Source organism: Delphinapterus leucas, chromosome 19, assembly GCF_059928025.1.
Source record: "Delphinapterus leucas isolate spDelLeu-1000000601 "Yukka" chromosome 19, BTC_Dleu_Yukka2, whole genome shotgun sequence".
In the NCBI taxonomy this organism is placed as follows: Eukaryota; Metazoa; Chordata; class Mammalia; order Artiodactyla; family Monodontidae; genus Delphinapterus; species Delphinapterus leucas.
In genome coordinates, this window is record NC_143147.1 from 48254930 (window position 1) to 48274398 (window position 19469).

The following is a 19469-nucleotide window of genomic DNA, read 5'->3' on the forward strand; positions in this document are numbered from 1 at the left end:
ATCCCAGAAAAAAGTAGAAATGCAAAAAGGAAAAGTGAACAAAACGAATAGTAACATAAAAGTAAGCCCAAACAAGTTCTGTCTCAGTAAAATAATACAGGAGTCTAATCTATGGGATTAAAAACAAACAAACAAAAAAAAAACAGAGCTGAAATGTTCAAAATCAGTAAGTTGGGGGAAAGCAATAGTGAGTCAGGAGGGGTTAGAGCAGAGCTAAAGTGATCTAAAATTGTTTTACTGACCAGAATGGAGGGCAAAATATCATTCAACATTACAACGTTGTTAGGTTAAATGTGCATATAAACTGTATAGAGATACCACTAAAATAAGAGAAATAGGTTACAGAAATACCAAACCAGCATAAGGGGGAAAGTGGAATAAATAGGGGGAAATCATCCCTCCAAGGGCAAGAAACTAGCACTTGAAGTTCTGGCCCGTACAATACGATAAGAAGAAGAAAGAAGAAATTAGATGGAATCTTAAACAAGGGTAAAAATGAACTTATTTACAAAACAAGTAGAGTCACAGATGTAGAAAACAAACTTTTGGTTACAGGGGATAAGGGTAGGAGAGGGATAAATTGGGAGATTGGGATTGACATATACATATTACTATATATAAAATTGATAACTAATAAGAACCTACTGCATAGCACAGGGAACTCTACTCAATACTCTGTAATGGCCTATATGGGAAAAGAATCTAAAAAAAGAGTGGATATATGTATATGTGTAACTGAATCACTTTGCTGTACACCTGAAACTAACACAACATTGTAAATCAACTATATTCCAATAAAAATTTAAAAAATAAAAAAGAGGAAATTAGAAGCATAATGATTCAAAAGGAGGAAATAAAACTCTCGTTATTTGAAATAACCTGATTGGCCATAGAGAAAGTAATGAATTTATAGCAAACCACTGAAAAATAATAAGAGAATTTAGCAAGGTGGCTGGATCTTATTATGATTAGCATACAAAATTAATTGTAATTCTATATACTAGTAACAATTAGGAAATATATATTTTTAAAAGATACCTTTTATAGAGAAAAAAACTTAATACCTGGGCTTCCCTGATGGCACAGTGGTTGAGGGTCCGCCTGCCGATGCAGGGGACACGGGTTCGAGCCCTGGTCCAGGAAGACCCCACATGCCGTGGAGCAACTAAGCCTGTGCGCCACAGCTACTGAGCCTGCACTCTAGAGCCCGCGAGCCACAACTACTGAGCCCGTGTGCCACAGCTACTGAAGCCCGAGTGCCTAGAGCCCGTGCTCCACAACAAGAGAAGCCATGACAATGAGAAGCCTGCGCACCCCAACAGAGTAGCCCCTGCTCACCGCAACTAGAGAAAGCCCGCGTGCAGCAACAAAGACCCAACACAGCCCAAAATAAATAAATAAAATAAATTAATTAAAAAACAATTTTTTTTAAAGAAGAGTATTGTAATTACTCACAACAGTTCCCAAGAAAGGAAATACGCTCAGTTTAATATCATTAACTCCAAGGAGTGACAACCAAGGGGTGGGGCATGGGGAGGATTAATCTACATTCACAGAGTGAAATATGGCTGAACTCCTCTTGTCATTTTAAGAAGATGAGCTTCCAAATCCAAAGAGGATGGAAGCAAATATGTATGTCTCATTATCTTTTCCTTCTTCTGACTAGATGGTGATGAAAATTACCTCTGGGCAGAGACCAGTAAAAGAGGGAATGTGAACTGTGAGACATTAGTGAAGTTTTCCAGGCTCTAAAAAGAATTGGAAGAACACCTATACAGCCTATAATGATGTTCCCACATTAGAATGGGGTATACTGTGGACTGGGGCGAGGCAAACAGTAACTCCAACCTCTTAATGTTTCTCATAAGCTCCTTTTTTAACCTTAGAGTGCTCTTTCAGGAAATATCTCTTATCATGAAGGAAGATTTGACTTCGGCAATTGTCCTCATTCACTTGAGATTCTTGGGGGTTTTGATGGTTTGGTGGGTTATTATTATTATTAACTTCTGTTAATGAAAATTCAATAGGTTTCATTAAGAAAAAGAATTTTCAGTATGATTCCAATATTATAAAAATATTTCTGTCTCTCCAATCCATCTAATGTTAATAATAATTATTGATGGGTGGTAAGATTTAGGATAATTTATTGTTGTCTTTGTAGTTTTCTGCATTGCTTTAGTTCTTTAAAAGAAGCATGTACCATTTTACAAATGCCATTCAGTATGTGTATAAGGAGAGAGAGAAACAGCTAGAGAATAATAATAATGATAATGATGGTAGTTTACACTCTGAGTGCTTACTGTTTATCTGGCACTGTTCTAAACCCTTTGCACGTACTAGGGTAAAATATATGAAATTGCCAATATTTGGCCGTTTTTGACCTACAAAAACAGCAGTTTCACGTAGTCCTATTTACCTTTACTCCTTTAATCCTTGAACAACCCTAAGATGAAGATGGAGGATCCAAAGCTGCTAGAAATGCAAAGAGAAATCAAGTGTCATCCTTCTCCTCAGACCCACCCGCCCCGATCCAGCCCCCATCCTCTGGTCTTGCCCTCACACCCTGCTCTACAGGTCAGGGTATCCCAAGACACCTTAAGAAGTGGCATCAGCCATTAACCTGAACACCAAAGGCAGGACACGTAGCATTGCTCTAACTCAGTTTATCCCCTGAATGAAGTCACTTCTGGTTTCTAGGAGGTACATGGTCTTCGGAACTTCAAGTTCTGTTCTAGAGCAGAGAGAACAGCTTTGGCGCGCTTGCAGTTCCCGGTAGAGTCCCCGCCCATGTCCCCCACCCAGGCACTAAAGCAGGACACACTTGACAGTTTCGTGTTTATTTTCAGAAAGTGATGAAGACAAAAGCAATATATCCTGACACCACTCTCTGTACAATAAATAGCCTCCCCCGTTCCCAAAAAAGAAAAATGCACCCTCACACCCCCCCAAGACCTTGCTTCTTGAGTTGTGCACAATCCCCCCCCTTTCCAGCCCCTTCCTTGGGACCCCACTGCCTCTAAGAGGGTGCGGCCCAAGCCAGCTGCCCAAAGTCATTGGGTCCTCTCCCCTGACTGTGGCTGGCTGGCTGTTATAAAATTCATGTGTCTTTATTTCCAGATCAGGGATTAACACACACACACAAATGTTGAAAGTTACTCTGCAGAGGAAGAGATCTGAGTCTCCAGTCTGGTTGTCCCACCTAATCCTGACCCCCCCACTCCCACCCCTACACCCCGCAGAAGGGAGGAAGCTCCTTTGTGTCCCGGACCTTCCATTGTCTGTTTTCTGTTCTCCAGCTGGGAGCCCACAACCAGAAGCAGCACCAGGTTAATGAGTGTAGTTGGGACAGAGGAAGGGGCAGAGAACATTCCTCGCAGGTTTCACTGTGGGCCAGGAGGCAGCAAGTGAACCCCAGAATCCTTCTTGGCCCCCCTCTTCCTCAACCAGCTACAGAAGGAGATGGGACAGAGGGAGCTGGGGACGGCTCAGTCCTGGGTCTGTGGTCTACGTTAGTTGGTGTCACCAATCTGATGACACTCTTTCTGCTCCTTTCACCATGTCAACTGCTCAATTGGGAAAATAGTTATAAAACTGGCCTTCGGTTTCCTTATCAAAAGGAGAAGGGGCCCCCGCAGGGGAGGAGCTATCGCCACTAGAAGGATAGGGGGACACACGCCTCCTCTTAGAGTCTCCTTCACCCAGTCCTGAGTCGCTGGACTCTGGCCGGATGGGCGTGATCTCAGTCCACAAGGACGGGGAGCCCTGGTCTTCCGGCCCCCGCCCCTCTGAGGCTCCAGGGCCAGGTTCCATGGGCAGAGTTCGCGTGGAGCGGAACCAGCTGGTTGGGCCCATCTTGGGAGGGTACTGGGGGGTCACAGGCCAGCCAGCTCCAGGCGCCAGGACCTCCTGGCTTCGGTAGTAGGACATAGTGGACCCAGAGGCGGAGGGCAGGAATGAAGGCTTCATGCTGACAGCTCGAAACTCGGCCTCGTAGCTGTGGTCCCGAGGGGCCCCCAGCCAGTAAGGCTGGGGAACCACATCCTTGGCCTGGCTGGGAAGGTTGGGGTAGAAACAGCTGGGGACGGGGCACTGGCTGGGGAGCAGACGAGAGTAGTGGTCTCCCCCAAGCAACTGACAGTTGGGTCCAGGCGGGGAGAGGACACTGGTGTCAACAGATGCATACATGCTAAAAAACAAACAGGAAGCAAAAGACAGGGGTCACGAACGGAACTGGTCACTTAGGAGCCTGCCTGTCTCACGTCCCTCCCCAGACCCTCTTTCCTGACTTGCCTGCCACCCTCCAGTACCCAGCCCACACTTCCCCACCGCAGAGGCAGAGAGGGGACGTGCTGAGCACTTGTCTGGTCTCAGAGGGACAAGAGGAGGCCTCTGCAAACATGAGATGAACCCAGTGGCACTTACGACTCAAAGTTCTCCCGGAATCCTTTGGCAAAAGGGTTATTATCAATTTTCAACTGAGTAATCTAGAGAGAAGTGAAACAGAGTCACCTGAGTCCTGAGTCTAAGGCCGGGGAACTTCCAAAATCGCTTCCAGGAAGACTGGGGGCTCCACTCTCCCCCTCGTCATCCCCCCGCCCTGCCACAGGCTCAGCCCACCCTCACCCAGGGAGCCCTCACCTCGGCGTTCTGGTAGGCGGTCACGGCGATGAACTGGGTTTCTTGGAAAGTAAAGATGTGTGTGTTGGAAGCGTTGCAGGCCGCCTCTGGCTCTCCATCACTGACCTCGACAATGTGCAGCCGGGGCTGGTACTTATGGAGGGACTGGAGCACGATCATCTGAGAGAGGGTAGGACGGCTGTGAGGGTGGGAGGAGGGAGTTCAAAGGAACCCTCTCCCAGCCCCACCTATGGCCAGCCCTATGGCCAAGCTAGAAAGGACCCTGAGGTCATCGTGCCCATTCCTCTGCCCTGCCACCACATAACTTCTCCCAGGCTTCCAACCCCCAGTCCCTGGCCTCTTCAGGGCACTAATTCTATTCCCTTGCCCCTTTACCTATCCCCAGATGTCCATTGTGACCAAGGTATTAGCACAAACAGGGCTTTTCAGGGATAAGGGCACTTTTAATAGAATTGCTCAACTCAAAGAAACTTTGCATCCGTTCGCTGGGACCACCGGTACCAACTCTATACCCAATATGGTACACGAGTGATGGCAGCCCACGATTCAGTGAAGAAACCCCCTGGCTGGTTTGGTCCGTGTTGGCCCAAATGTGACGCCTGTCTGCCCTGAGATTCAGCTTCCTCCCAAGGTGGGTGGAAAAGAACCAGAGTCAGAGAGGGAGAAAAGTCGCTCTTCCAGAACAGAAGCAGCCTGCAGGACCCGCTGCGACCTCGGGGACAGGGAGGGGTGCGGGGCTATCCCACGGGGAGGAGTCCCACCTGGGTCACATTGTTGGAGGCCCCTTTGTTGTTCGTGAGCTTTAGTTTCCCAAATGAAACTTCCTGGCGCATCCAGTGGGCTCCAGTGTTGGGAGAATCTGGGTGGACGTACAGGCGGTTCCCTGTGGACAGTTAATCTCTTTGGCATGCAGCCCTTGGTACCAGACCCCTGGTGATGTGGGGCTTCTTTGCCTGTTCTGAGGGGAATGGCAAGAAGGATGCAGGGGGAGGACAGACGGGGCAGGACAGGGGGAGCTGTGGGCAGAGGACTGAGCCGAAGACAGGCTAGAGCAAAGTAGAAGAGATGACAAACAGAACGGAAGTGAGAAGTGGGAGGGGATGGGGTTGGGTGGAGTGGGGTGGGGTGGGGTGGGATGGGATGGGAGGGATGGAATAGAGAATGAAATCCTAGGAGTCAGGGCCAGGGGCTTGGGGGTTCCTCTTGGATCCACCAGGGGGCGCCCAGTATTAGACAAAAAGCATGCCCCCCAGTTCCCAAGGAGGCGCATACCTGGCATGTTGCCCCCAGCCTTTCCACACGGCACCCACTTGCCACTCTGATACCGCCAGTGATGCTGGTCCACCAAGACCATGTCCACAAATATCCGGTAATGGCTGGTGGGCTCCAGCCCAGCCACAGTAAACGACAGGAATGGGAACATCCGCCTGGGGAGAACAGAGAGACCCATCAATACCCATCATCTCCCAGCCCCCCGGACAGCCGTGCCCTGCGCAAAGGCTGTCCGTCGCTGGTGTGCTGGAGCCGGTTCCCAGCCCTCACCAGAGCCAGCTGGAGAAGTCCAGGAAGTCTGCCAGCCAGTTGTTAAAGAGCCACGATTAAAAATTAAATCACATAAATTTACAATTAAATATATTACATTACAAGCCAAGGTAATAAATACTCAAAAAAAAGCACTTCTCAGTTCTTTTTACTACAGTTTACTATTACCTCTGCTCTTGAGATTGTTTACATCTATTGTACCTGTCCGGTGGAGATACCAGATTATGTGCACTACCACACGTGTCTTCCCAACTCCGCATTCAGTGATATCACATGGGCAGCTTACGAGCAGCCATTATAGGGGTATTTACCACGGAAGTCAGCAAACACTATGAATCGGGAGTTTTAAAAATGTTTTTCTTTCAGAGGGTCAGTTGCTAGACATCAGCTGCAAGCCTTAGCATGCTCCCTAGAGGGGGAGCAAAGCCACAAGCCAGCCGCACACAAGCAGTTCCTAGTAGGTCCTCATCTCTCAGTTCCCTGAACCCTGGTCTGGCCTTAGTCTGTCATCCATCCTCTCCATCATGGCTCTCACGGTGCTAACACGCACCTAGCTCCAGAGCACCCATCCACAGGCTCTCCCTGCCCCATCCTCCTGGGCCTGATGTCCGTAGCACAGCCTGCTCCAGGGTCTTCAGAGAAGTAACTGAAGTCCTAGCTGGAGCTTCCCATCCACCTGGAAGAGGGACTCTATTGAGCACAGGCCTCATGTTCAAAGTCCTGGTTCCCAGTAAAAGTGGCGGAAGTTGGATTTGGGATGCTGTGCTATTGTGCTGAGCAATAGATTCAGAGGAAGAAGCACTGCCGTACCACAATCATCCCCACCACCTCCACCATCGCCAGCACCACTACAACCACAATGTCCACTATCACTACCCCCTCACCACATCACTACAACCAGCACCTCCGCCATCACTACAACCACCACCAGCCCAACACCACCACCACAACAACCAGCACCTCCACCATCACCAGCACCACTACAACCATCATGTCCACTATCACTACCCCCAGCACCACATCACTACAACCAGCACCTCCACCTTCACCACCACCACTACAACCAACACCTCCACCATCGCCAGCACCACGACAACCGTCATGTCCACTATCACTACCCCCTCACCACATCACTACAACCAGCACCTCCGCCATCACCACCACCACTACAACCAGCACCTCCACCATCACCACCATTACTACAACCAACACCTCCACCTTCACCACCACCACTACAACCAACACCTCCACCATCACCACCACTACTACAACCAGCACCTCCACCTTCACCACCACCACTACAACCAACACCTCCACCTTCACCACCACCACTACAACCAACACCTCCACCTTCACCACCACCACTACAACCAACACCTCCACCTTCACCACCACTACTACAACCAACACCTCCACCTTCGCCAGCACCACTACAACCAGCACCTCCACCATCACCACCACCACTACAACCAACACCTCCACCATCACCACCACCACTACAACCGACATCTCCACTATCACTACCATTACTACAACCAACACCTCCACCTTCACCACCACCACTACAACCAACACCTCCACCTTCACCACCACCACTACAACCAGCACCTCCACCATCACCACCACCACTACAACCAGCACCTCCACCATCACCACCACTACTACAACCAGCACCTCCACCATCACCACCATTACTACAACCAACACCTCCACCTTCACCACCACCACTACAACCAACACCTCCACCATCGCCAGCCCCACGACAACCATCATGCAACTATCACTACCCCCTCACCACATCACTACAACCAGCACCTCCGCCATCACCACCACCACTACAACCAGCACCTCCACCATCACCACCATTACTACAACCAACACCTCCACCTTCACCACCACCACTACAACCAACACCTCCACCATCGCCAGCACCACGACAACCGTCATGTCCACCTTACCACCACCACTACAACCAGCACCTCCACGATCACCACCATCACTACAACCAGCACCTCTGCCATCACCACCACCACTACAACCAACACCTCCGCCATCACCACCACCACTACAACCAGCACCTCCACCATCACCACCACCACTACAACCAACACCTCCACCATCGCCAGCACCACGACAACCGTCATGTCCACTATCACTACCATTACTACAACCAACACCTCCACCTTCACCACCATCACTACAACCAGCACCTCCACCATCACCACCATTACTACAACCAGCACCTCCACCATCACCACCATTACTACAACCAGCACCTCCACCATCACCACCATTACTACAACCAGCACCTCCACCTTCACCACCACCACTACAACCAACACCTCCGCCATCACTACCCCCCAACCACCACAACCACCACCAGCCCATCACCACCACCACTACAACCAGCACCTCCACCATCACCACCACCACTACAACCAGCACCTCCACCATCACCACCACCACTACAACCAACACCTCCACCTTCACCACCATTACTACAGCCAATACCTCCACCATCACCACCACCACTACAACCAGCACCTCCGCCTTCACCACCACCACTACAACCAGCACCTCCACCATCACCACCATTACTACAACCAGCACCTCCACCATCACCACCACCACTACAACCAGCACCTCCACCATCACCACCACCACTACAACCAGCACCTCCACCATCACCACCACCACTACAACCAACACCTCCACCTTCACCACCATTACTACAACCAATACCTCCACCATCACCACCACCACTACAACCAGCACCTCCGCCTTCACCACCACCACTACAACCAACACCTCCACCGTCACCACCACCACTACAACCAGCACCTCCACCGTCACCACCACCACTACAACCACCACCTCCACCATCACCACCACCACTACAACCAGCACCTCCACCATCACCACCACCACTACAACCAACACCTCCACCATCACCACCACCACTACAACCAGCACCTCCACCATCACCACCACCACTACAACCAACACCTCCACCTTCACCACCATTACTACAACCAACACCTCCGCCATCACTACCCCCCAACCACCACAACCACCACCAGCCCATCACCACCACCACTACAACCAGCACCTCCACCATCACCACCACCACTACAACCAGCACCTCCACCATCACCACCACCACTACAACCAACACCTCCACCTTCACCACCATTACTACAACCAATACCTCCACCATCACCACCACCACTACAACCAGCACCTCCGCCTTCACCACCACCACTACAACCAGCACCTCCACCATCACCACCATTACTACAACCAGCACCTCCACCATCACCACCACCACTACAACCAGCACCTCCACCATCACCACCACCACTACAACCAACACCTCCACCTTCACCACCATTACTACAACCAATACCTCCACCATCACCACCACCACTACAACCAGCACCTCCGCCTTCACCACCACCACTACAACCAGCACCTCCACCATCACCACCATTACTACAACCAACACCTCCACCGTCACCACCACCACTACAACCAGCACCTCCACCATCACCACCACCACTACAACCAGCACCTCCGCCTTCACCACCACCACTACAACCAGCACCTCCACCATCACCACCATTACTACAACCAGCACCTCCACCATCACCACCACCACTACAACCAACACCTCCACCGTCACCACCACCACTACAACCAGCACCTCCACCGTCACCACAACCACTACAACCAACACCTCCACCGTCACCACCACCACTACAACCAGCACCTCCACCGTCACCACCACCACTACAACCAGCACCTCCACCGTCACCACCACCACTACAACCAACACCTCCACCTTCACCACCATTACTACAACCAACACCTCCACCTTCACCACCACCACTACAACCAGCACCTCCACCTTCACCACCACCACTACAACCAGCACCTCCACCGTCACCACCACCACTACAACCACCACCTCCACCGTCACCACCACCACTACAACCAGCACCTCCACCTTCACCACCACCACTACAACCAACACCTCCGCCGTCACCACCACCACTACAACCAGCACCTCCACCTTCACCACCACCACTACAACCAACACCTCCGCCATCACTACCCCCCCAACCACCACAACCACCACTCTCCCCATCACCACCATCGCTACCCCCACCCCCTCCACCACCACAACCACCACCAGCCCATCACCACCACCACTACAACCAGCACCTCCACCTTCACCACCACCACTACAACCAGCACATCTATGGCTTAGTCTTTCTCTTCTGACCCAGCAGGAAGAGCAGAGTTTCTAAGCTGGCAGAGTCAAATCCTCATCAGAATTGCTCTCCATTCCCACACTCCTCCCTTCCCCTACGAGAAGCCCTGCAGGTTGGGAAGAAAGGCACTGGTTCATGAGTGAGGAAACCTGGGGGAGGGAGAGTTCTAGGGGCCTAGGAGCACTTTTTTTTTTTTTTCGGTACACAGGCCTCTCACTGTTGTGGCCTCTCCCGTTGCGGAGCACAGGCTCCGGACGCGCAGGCTCAGCGGCCATGGCTCACGGGCCCAGCCGCTCCGCGGCATGTGGGATCTTCCCGGACCGGGGCACGAACCTGTGTCCCCTGCATCAGCAGGCAGACTCTCAACCACTGCGCCACCAGGGAAGCCCCCTTAGGAGCACTTTCGGGTGGATTCTAGTTCCCAGAGGGTCCCAGATCAATATCGCTAATAACCTTGGAAAGATCTCCCGGGAGGGTACTGTCACATTCCCGTCTTCCCCAGACTCTCCTGGGCTGAGAAAAAGAGACTTAGGGGCCCTATGGCCTTGGATAAGTTAATTCCCAAGCCAAACCTCACTTTCTTCACCCGTAAATGGAGATGATAACTCCTGTCCATCTTTCCCCTGAGAGCTGTTAAGGAGTTTGAAGGATGTGAAACTCAGCTCACCGTCTCTCCCATCTCACCCCCATCTCACCTTCTCCCAGGCCCAGAACTATCAAAGCCCTCTGGCCTGGCTGAAGAGCCCCAAGCAAGAGTCCAGAGTTCCGGTCTGAGGCCCTCGGTTCCAGGAGCTCGGTATGCCAGTCAACTGGAGGAGTCAAAGGTTAGGGATGAGACTGAGCAATCTAGGGTGGGAGAATACTTTCAACCCATTTCTACCACCAGCTCATTCTACAACAGTGGTCAGGTCATTCATGTGTCCTATATTGTAACCAGTTCCTATCTAAACATGTAGTAATAGAGAGAAGGGAACATATTAATTCAAGTGCCACTACTCATGCAGCAGCCAGTTCACTGAAGCAGTCCTTTGAGATATAAAATGTTATTTCCAAAGAAAATGACGCTCCGAGAGGTTTGGTGATGACTCCACGGTGGGAGAGCAGAAATGGGGTCTCCTGATGGCAGAGCGCATGCTACCGTCTCCATCACCCCATCCTGCTTATCGCTGGTAGAGTGAAAGGCAGGAGACACAGGAAGACTGTGGGGAACAGGGAGAGGAGAAGGGAGGTCTCAACTTCACCCTAAAAGTCTAGAATCACCACCAGTTGGGATCCCAAAATAGCCTCTGATTTACACGACACTTTGCTGGGAAGGAACCAGGAGTGAAGATGGGTCTGGTGCCAAACTGAGCCCCTAGGAAAGACCGCTCACCACTCACTCAGCCCTCAGAGGACAGGGTTCAAGACCCCAAGTTCCTCTGCTGCTTCTAAGGACCATCCAGTTTGAAATGATTCACAAAGTCATCATATCCCGTCCCCATCCTGTACGCCTCTGACAATGCTCCAATTCACCATCGTTAAGTACAAATTAAAACATGATTTTTATCAGTCATGTTGGCAAAATGTTTCAAAATTGACAATATCTAATCCTGATGAACCTGTGGGATAATGGGTCCTCTCGGCCACTATTAGTGGGGGTGTAAATCGGTACCACCTTTGAGGAGGGTGTTCTGGCAATGCCTTGCACCGATCCAAACGCAAAAAGCGCTCAGGCATCAAGGGATCGCCTCTTCCCACCAACCTCGGACCCACTGAATAGATAGACAGCCACCAGCAAATGGCGGAAGAGAAAGCAAAGCCATTTTCACCTGCTCCAGAAGAAATAAAGCCAGTCAGCCCAAACTAAAGCAGGCTTAAAGCTAAAAAAAATAAAATAAAATAAAAAATAAAAAATCTAAAAAGTTCTTGGAGTTGGAATGTAGAGAAGAGAAAACCAAAAGGGCTGAGGCCGGTGGTCGAGGATGGTACGGGACTGAAATTGATACACAAATGCAAACTGAGCTGCTTACCAACAGTTATGTTAATCATAATAATCAACTAATTACACCCAGAAAAGTGGGGATTGCCGGCAATTGCTGCACACCCACACACCCACACACGAGACAGCCGCCTCTCTCTTCCTCTACTGAGAAAGTCTACCATCGACTATCATACACCGGCCGACTTGGGCGCAGCACACAGACTGCCTCCCAGAAACGACACGAGGCCGGGCAACATGAGTGGGTCTATCAGGCCATGAACCTCCACAAACACACAAACTTGAACTCTCAGCCTTCCAGCTGGCCAGTCCATCTTCTTGTCCTCCGTTTCCCCTCCCAGCCCCATCTGAGCTGCCTGGATCAGTCTCTGGGCCCTGGAATCACCCCCTGCTTCCCAACCCATTCTTGCCCATGGAGGAGGGTATCACTGTGTACACACTGAGGAATGGGTCTAGGGTGGGTGGAAGAGGGAGGATCTGGGAGGGAGTGAGTCAGCCCAAGGCGAAAGGCTACGGGGCTGTGGGTGGGCCTGGGCTGGAAGGATTTTTCGAAAAGGAAGAAAGCCGTGGGTGATGTGGTGGTGACTGGGGGGTCACTGGAAATCATGGAAGGACAGGCCAGCCCACCAAAGCAGGAGGACAGAATGGGAGCTCTTCTCTGAGCCCAAGTCTTCCTTTTCAGAAGCCAGTAGCAGAAGGAAATGGCCGCCGACTTCCCAGATCACTGGAGCCCAAGCTCACAGTCAGGGGTGCTGAATCGGGGGCGGTGTGTCCTCCGTCCTCTCCAACCCGCCATGGGGCCCCCAAGGCCTGATCCAAGAGGAGGTCTCAGAGGAAGTGGTGAGGGGCCACTGCCCCCTTCCAATGGCCCCACAGCCCGCAGTGTCCGAAGCAGTCCATTAGGATGGATTGAAAGTGTGAGGATTGTAAAACATGCGCGCGCGCACACACACAAAACCATCAGGGAAATCTGACGATATTTAAGAGTTTCTTTTCAGGTTTGCTAATGGCATTGTGTTTATTTTTAAAAAGCCATTTTTAGAGGTGCACGGAGAACTACTTAAGGATAAAGTAATACAGTGTCTAGGATTTACTTACTAATTACTTACACTATCGCTAATATAGTTTCAGACCACAAGTTAAGTGAGCGAGGATAAAGCAGAAACAAGATTGGACCAGTATTGACAGCTATTGAAGCTGGATAATGGGTAGATGGAGATCCGTTACATGTTTCTCTTCACTTTTGTATATATTGGAATTTTTCATAATAAAGGAAAGTGTGTGGATCTAAAAGAGAGAAAACAAAACTTGTCCAGAGAGGATTATTCAGCAGGAAAATAAAGGAAAGAAGGAGGCTGTAGGCGTAAAGGAGGCAACCAGTACAGAAAGACACATCCACCTAAGACCCCCAGCTAGCCCTTCACCCCCAGAGCCCTGAGGTTCTGCTGAAGTTCCATCTACCTCATCCCTCAAGACTGGAGGGGCTGGGGCCTGGCTGCAAGGCTGTGGGGAGACCCCCACCAGGCCCCAGGGTGGGAAGGCTTCCTGACCACTCAACAGAGTTCAGGCCTGAGCCTGAGTTCAGGTCTGCCGTGTAACCCAGTGTAAGCCACCAGCTCCCCTGGGCCTCAGTGCCCTCAGCTGTAAATGGGGAGGCCGCTTGGCCTACCTAGCACACAGTGAAATAATGGAAGTGAAAGCACTCTGAATGCATCAAGGCCTTCGGACAGTGTGGGTGGCTGTTTTTACTCCTGGTCGTGGGGCACCAGAGAAAGAAACCCAGGCACGTAACTTCTGCATGCTGGTGCCAGTTCTGCCAGCGATGAATGTGCTGTGTAACCTCAGAAAAGTCTCTTACTGTCTCTGGGTCCATTTCCCTCTCTGTCCAGGGAGAAGATGGGACAGGATCTTCTGGGTCTCCTCCAATTCAGACACGATAGCCTAGAAGCCTAGGCTATGCCTGGGTGCACCCAGACAGGGGCTAGGGCTGGGGGAGCAGAGAGCAATTATCAGAAGGCCTAGAAGATGAAGGCCGTGCCGTGAAAGAAAATGCCAACTTTCTCGGGTTCATCCCCGAGAAAGAGGAACAGTTCAGCAACTTGAAGCCAGTTGTGGTTGGTGAACAGGTCCCTCAATCCCAAGCCACCCCATAGGAATCATCCGTCCAGCAATGCCCAGATTGAATGCCAACCCTCAGGCCCAGCATGGCCTCTCCCTTCTCCCTCCCCAAGCCCAACCCTTGGTATCTGCTCTTCAACACCTCCCAGGTCCACTGATGACATAGCCCCTCCACACAGAGGCCCTCGCTGGTCCCCTGCCCATATGGACCCCCACCGGGAAGGGTGGGTGCACACTCACACACCAGACACAGGCAGGGCCCACTCAGAGTGTTGCTTACTAAACAAATACCACACAAGTTGCAAGTTTCTCTTTCTTTCCCCTCGTAGGAGACTCTCTCCGGAAGCAGCACCCTTGGCCCCAAACCCTACCCCGCATGCACGGAGCTCAGGGGACCCTGAACCATGGAACCATGGGTTCCCCAGGATGGACTGGTGAGTATCTGGATAAGGGTGGGGCAGGCTTTCAGGGACAAGCCTTGAAGAGTACAGGGTGTGGGACTGGCTGCCAGCTGGGACCCATGGGTTAGCTTCACCTGCTCAGGCCCATGGACATCTGTGCCCTCGGGGAGGGGACTCTGTCTGGAAGGAATCTATGCCCCCTCCCACTTTACCACCACCCCCCTCCCAACACATGCGCACACCAGACATATGATCTCAAAGTACTACCGGAAAGGAAACTTGGCGACCACTTCTCCATGTCACCAAATCCCAGTTTTACCACACACACACACCCCCTCCCCCAGAGTTGACCCGTACATAACAGCAGCAAGGGGGCTGGGAGAGGTGGGCACAAGGGGCCCCGGAGATGAGGGCTGGATTGCTGTCCACCCCACTGTAAGACTCTGCCTTCCGCTCCGTTTCCCCACACACAGGGGCTAAGAGGCGCCCTGCTCTGTCAGACCCACAGCACACACTCCCCCTGCGCCCTCCACGCCTCCCACCAGGCAGGGACCGCACCCCAATACTGGGTGAAACCATAGGCACCCTCCCCCTAAACCAGGACGACGGCTCACTGCGCCCCTCTCCTCCATCTCCCTTTTGAGTTGTGCCTGTTGGTCCTGAGAGTAAACAACCCCCAGAACTTTCCTGTCCGAAACTCAACTCCTCTTTCCTCCCAAAGCCTGAGCCAAAACTGTGAGGGGCACAGAGACACTAGCACAGTCTAGACAGAAAAAAAAAAAAAAAAAAAAAAGAAAAGCGCGTCCCTGTCCGGGCCGGCGGGACCGAGGAGGCTCCCACAGCTCGGCGCTCCCGGCGCGCGCCTCACTTACCGCCCCTGCTTGGTGATGATCATCTCCGTCTGGTGCTGATTAAACTTGGACCACAACAGGTGGTTGTTGAGCGCGACTCTCAGCTTCCCGGATACCTCCAGCCCCGCCGGCAGCGCACAGTCCTCGCGCGGCCCCGGGTAGAGTGTGGCGCGCGGGTCCGGGGCGGTGTAGGCATCCCCCGGCTGGTAGCCCTCGGCGCCCGGCGTCGGCGGGAAGGGCTCGCCCGCCCCGGGGAAGCCGGTGGCCTGGTGTCGGGGCGGGTAGGCGTAGGCTCCGAGGAAGCGGCCCGGCGGGGCAGGCACCAGGGCGCCCCCGGCGTAGGGCGCCCCCAGGCTGGCGCCCACGCGACGGTCGGCCGCGTCCTGCGCGCCCGGCTCCGGGTAGAAGTAGCGGTTCTGCGAGTCGGCGCCTGGCGCCCGGCCCTCGTCGCTCGCCGGCATCGGGTCGGTGCCCGTCAGCATGTCTCGGCAGCTTGGCTCCAAGATGCCCATCCGGGGCGGGCTGGCACCTTCCCGCGGCCGTCGAGGACCGGCCCTTCTCCGAGCGGGGGCGGGCGCGGGGGGTCGGCTGGGCGGAGGCTGGCGGGGGTGGGGCGGGGGCGGGGGCCCCACCGGAGCCCGGGCTCGGACGCCTGGGTCCTGCGCCCGCGTTTGGCGGGCGCGCGGCAGCTCCCGGGCTCCGTCTTCAGCGGGCCGCTGTCACTAGCGTCGCGGCGCCTTTGCTGTGGCTTTATGAAGCTCTCTGGGCCTCCCACCCCCACCCCCACCCCCACACCTCGGCCCCGCCCCGCCTCACCCCGCCCCTCGTGGCTAATACTCGGCAAATTCTACGCGGTTGGTGAGGACTGCAGGGCCCCCAACCGTGTAGACCAGCGAGTCCCCCGCGCGCTTTGTAGTTCGCATACTTTGCCTTCTGAGAGAGTCAACCCCTCCACCTGAAATGCAGACTGTTTCTCTTCTCTGGACCCTCTGGAAATTCCACCCATTCTTGAAGGCTCAGCTCAAAGGCCCCCTCCTACGGGAAGCCTTCGGTGATGGCCCAGATGGGCTTACTCGCAGGCTCCGAGCCGCTTCGCCCGTGGGCATGTGACGGATGTTCATTGATGCTCACTCTGTGCCCAGGCTCCGTGCTGAGTGGCCTTGTGTGAAGTGTTTGCATTCTTTCTCTTTGCCAGAGACCCAAGTGGACTGTGTCCGATGCATCTTGTTCCTTCAGCCCCAGGGCAGACCTGGGACCTGGTGGGCAGCAAGAAGAGTTCCTTCAAACGAATTGCATCGCCAACAGCTGAGGGTTTGCAGGGTCCTGGGCTGGTCCAGGCCCACAAAAGCTCCACCACCGGGGCCTGGCAGCCATGCGCACTGGAAGTAGCACTGGGCTGCCAGTGCTCAAGAGTCCCAGGACTGGCTCTTCCCCTCACTCAGGTATATGTGACCTGGGCAAGTCACTTCCCTTGCCTGAAAGTTCAGCCTCAAGTGCCTCAAGTCCCCTAGGCTAGAGAAAACAAACTGATGTACTTTTCAGAGGGGCTATGAGCCTTACGTGAGAGGGCACACCTGGGCAGCACTTCCCAGTCTATTGTTATACCTGGATGGAAAAGCCAGATTGAACAGATTCAGATTTGAACAGATTCAGAGCCGGCTGACAGGAAGGAAAACCACCACATGTTCTGAAGGGCCGCCTTGGTGATAGGACTACGGGAGCTTTTCTTCCTCTATTTTCCTTTTCTGCTGACTAATGTAGTTATATTCCTTTGATCATGAAAACAATCCTTTTTCCCCCAGGTTGAAAATATCATCATTGGGAGTTTTCCTGTGTATAAAGATAAAACATACTCATGTAGAAAATTTCAGCAGTAGAAAAAAGTAAAAATAGGACTGTATAAATCATGCCAAATTCTACCCCCCAGAGGCAAACAGGATTAAGATTTCGGTGAACACCCTTCCAGACATCACTCCTTGCACAACCCCCTCTGTCTTTTGCACATGCGCACACACACACACCATATACATATGTGTGCATGTGTATATATATATATATATATAATATATACAAAATTTTGTATAAACACCACACGTGCTGCTTTGTAATATTTTTTTTTCACTCAACAAGGTGTCGTGGAATTTTTTGCATGTCAATATATAGATAAATCTTTACATTTGTAAGAGTGTTTTGAGAAATACTTTAACATTTTCACCATGTTAAAAGTTAACCTCTTCTCTCCCCGCTTTCACCCCAGCCCTCCTCAATTCTCCCCTGGGGCCTGGCCCCATCTCTGCATCCTTGCCCCAGCCCAACAGGGCTTCACCCTTAGGGGCCCATGGGGACCCTCTGCTCCCACCTAGAGCTGAGCCGAGAGGCAGATTGGCAGGTGAAGGCAAAGCTGGGCACCCCAGGAGGCGGGCATGACCCAGGGAGGGAGGAGAGAGAATCAGTGCATCCCCTGAGCATGGAGGCCAGCACACAAAAGCACCAGAACCGGGGACTGGCCTCCTCCTGGCCCTTTACCTGCCATTCCCCATTCTTACGGAAGGGGGAAGTTTCTACCTGCTCTTGCAACCGGGCAGCATTGCTTGAAAGAGAGGGTAACCTTGGGACCCTTGGCTACTTTTGGGGAAACGTGAAAGATTTTAGTAAGTCTTCCCTGAATGACTGATTTCCCCAGGAGACATGAGACTGTTGAATGCTGACATCTCTTTTGGGAGACATTTTCGCTAAGTGCTTGGCTCTGGAGGGCCGAGTGGAGCCTTGTTCCTCCCTCTCTCTCTCCACTCCTCTTCTCCATGCTAATCCTTAGGTCAAGGGATCCATCCCCCTACCTCTGAACAGAAGGACCTGAGCTCCTACCCAGCTTTTGGGGGAGGAGGGATTATGAATCTCGGAATCAGGTGGACCTGGGGACTTGTCCCTGGGGGAAGAGGGTGGCTGGGGGCAGTCTTTCGTAACTTGATGGGCTGTTAGAGGGTCTTACAGCCTGGCTCATCAACCCCAGATTCCTCACCCCCTCCCTCCAATTCCTTCCACCCAAAAAAGAAAGTACTTGTGAAAAGCGGAGGCTGAGTGGCCCTGGTGTCACCAGTGCCAGCCCTGCCCCTCTGCCAGCTTGGGTGAGAAGAAGAACTCTGGCAGTGACACCTCCTCCTCCTGTCGCCACCTCACCCTCTGCCCAGGTCCCAGGGCTGGAGAGGTGGGGAAGGTGGAGAAGGCTGTGACGAGGCCCCCTGGGATCCCCTCACTTCCCATCGCTGCCCTTCCCCCCTACCTCATGGATCGACCCACTGAGCATCGAGAAGGCTGGCCCTGGCGAGGCAGAAGCAAAGATACGCAGGCTGTGTGTCCAGGATGGGAGAGACACCGTCTCCAGCAGACATCAAATATTACGAGACAGGCTGGATGGTAAATATGGGAAGACGAACGACTTACCAAACTCTCACATCCCATTCGTAGTAGAACCAGGGCTGCAATCCCGGTCTCTTGACTCCTGATCCAGCACTCTTCCCACAACAGTGTTTGCCTTCCCATTTTGAGGGAGAACAATCGTAATAAATGAAAAGTCATATGATCACATCAGAAAAGGTTTGGAAAACAGAAAAGAAAATTGCCCCCCTCCACCAGCCTGGACAGCGGTTTTCTTCACCCTGTTGTCCTC

At 52.5% G+C, this 19469-nt stretch overlaps 1 protein-coding gene across 1 annotated transcript; it reads right to left on the bottom strand.

The window, feature by feature from the left end:
- Positions 1 to 2821: 2821 nt before the first annotated feature.
- Positions 2822 to 16362, bottom strand: TBX21 (T-box transcription factor 21). The gene is made up of 6 exons (XM_022558006.2): positions 15824 to 16362; positions 5911 to 6065; positions 5400 to 5521; positions 4639 to 4797; positions 4423 to 4484; positions 2822 to 4186 (listed from the first exon to the last, which is right to left on the bottom strand). Exons 1-6 carry the CDS (start codon positions 16312 to 16314, stop codon positions 3568 to 3570), a joined length of 1608 nt encoding a protein of 535 aa, XP_022413714.1. The 5' UTR covers positions 16315 to 16362; the 3' UTR covers positions 2822 to 3567.
- Between the last annotated feature and the right edge of the window lie 3107 nt (positions 16363 to 19469).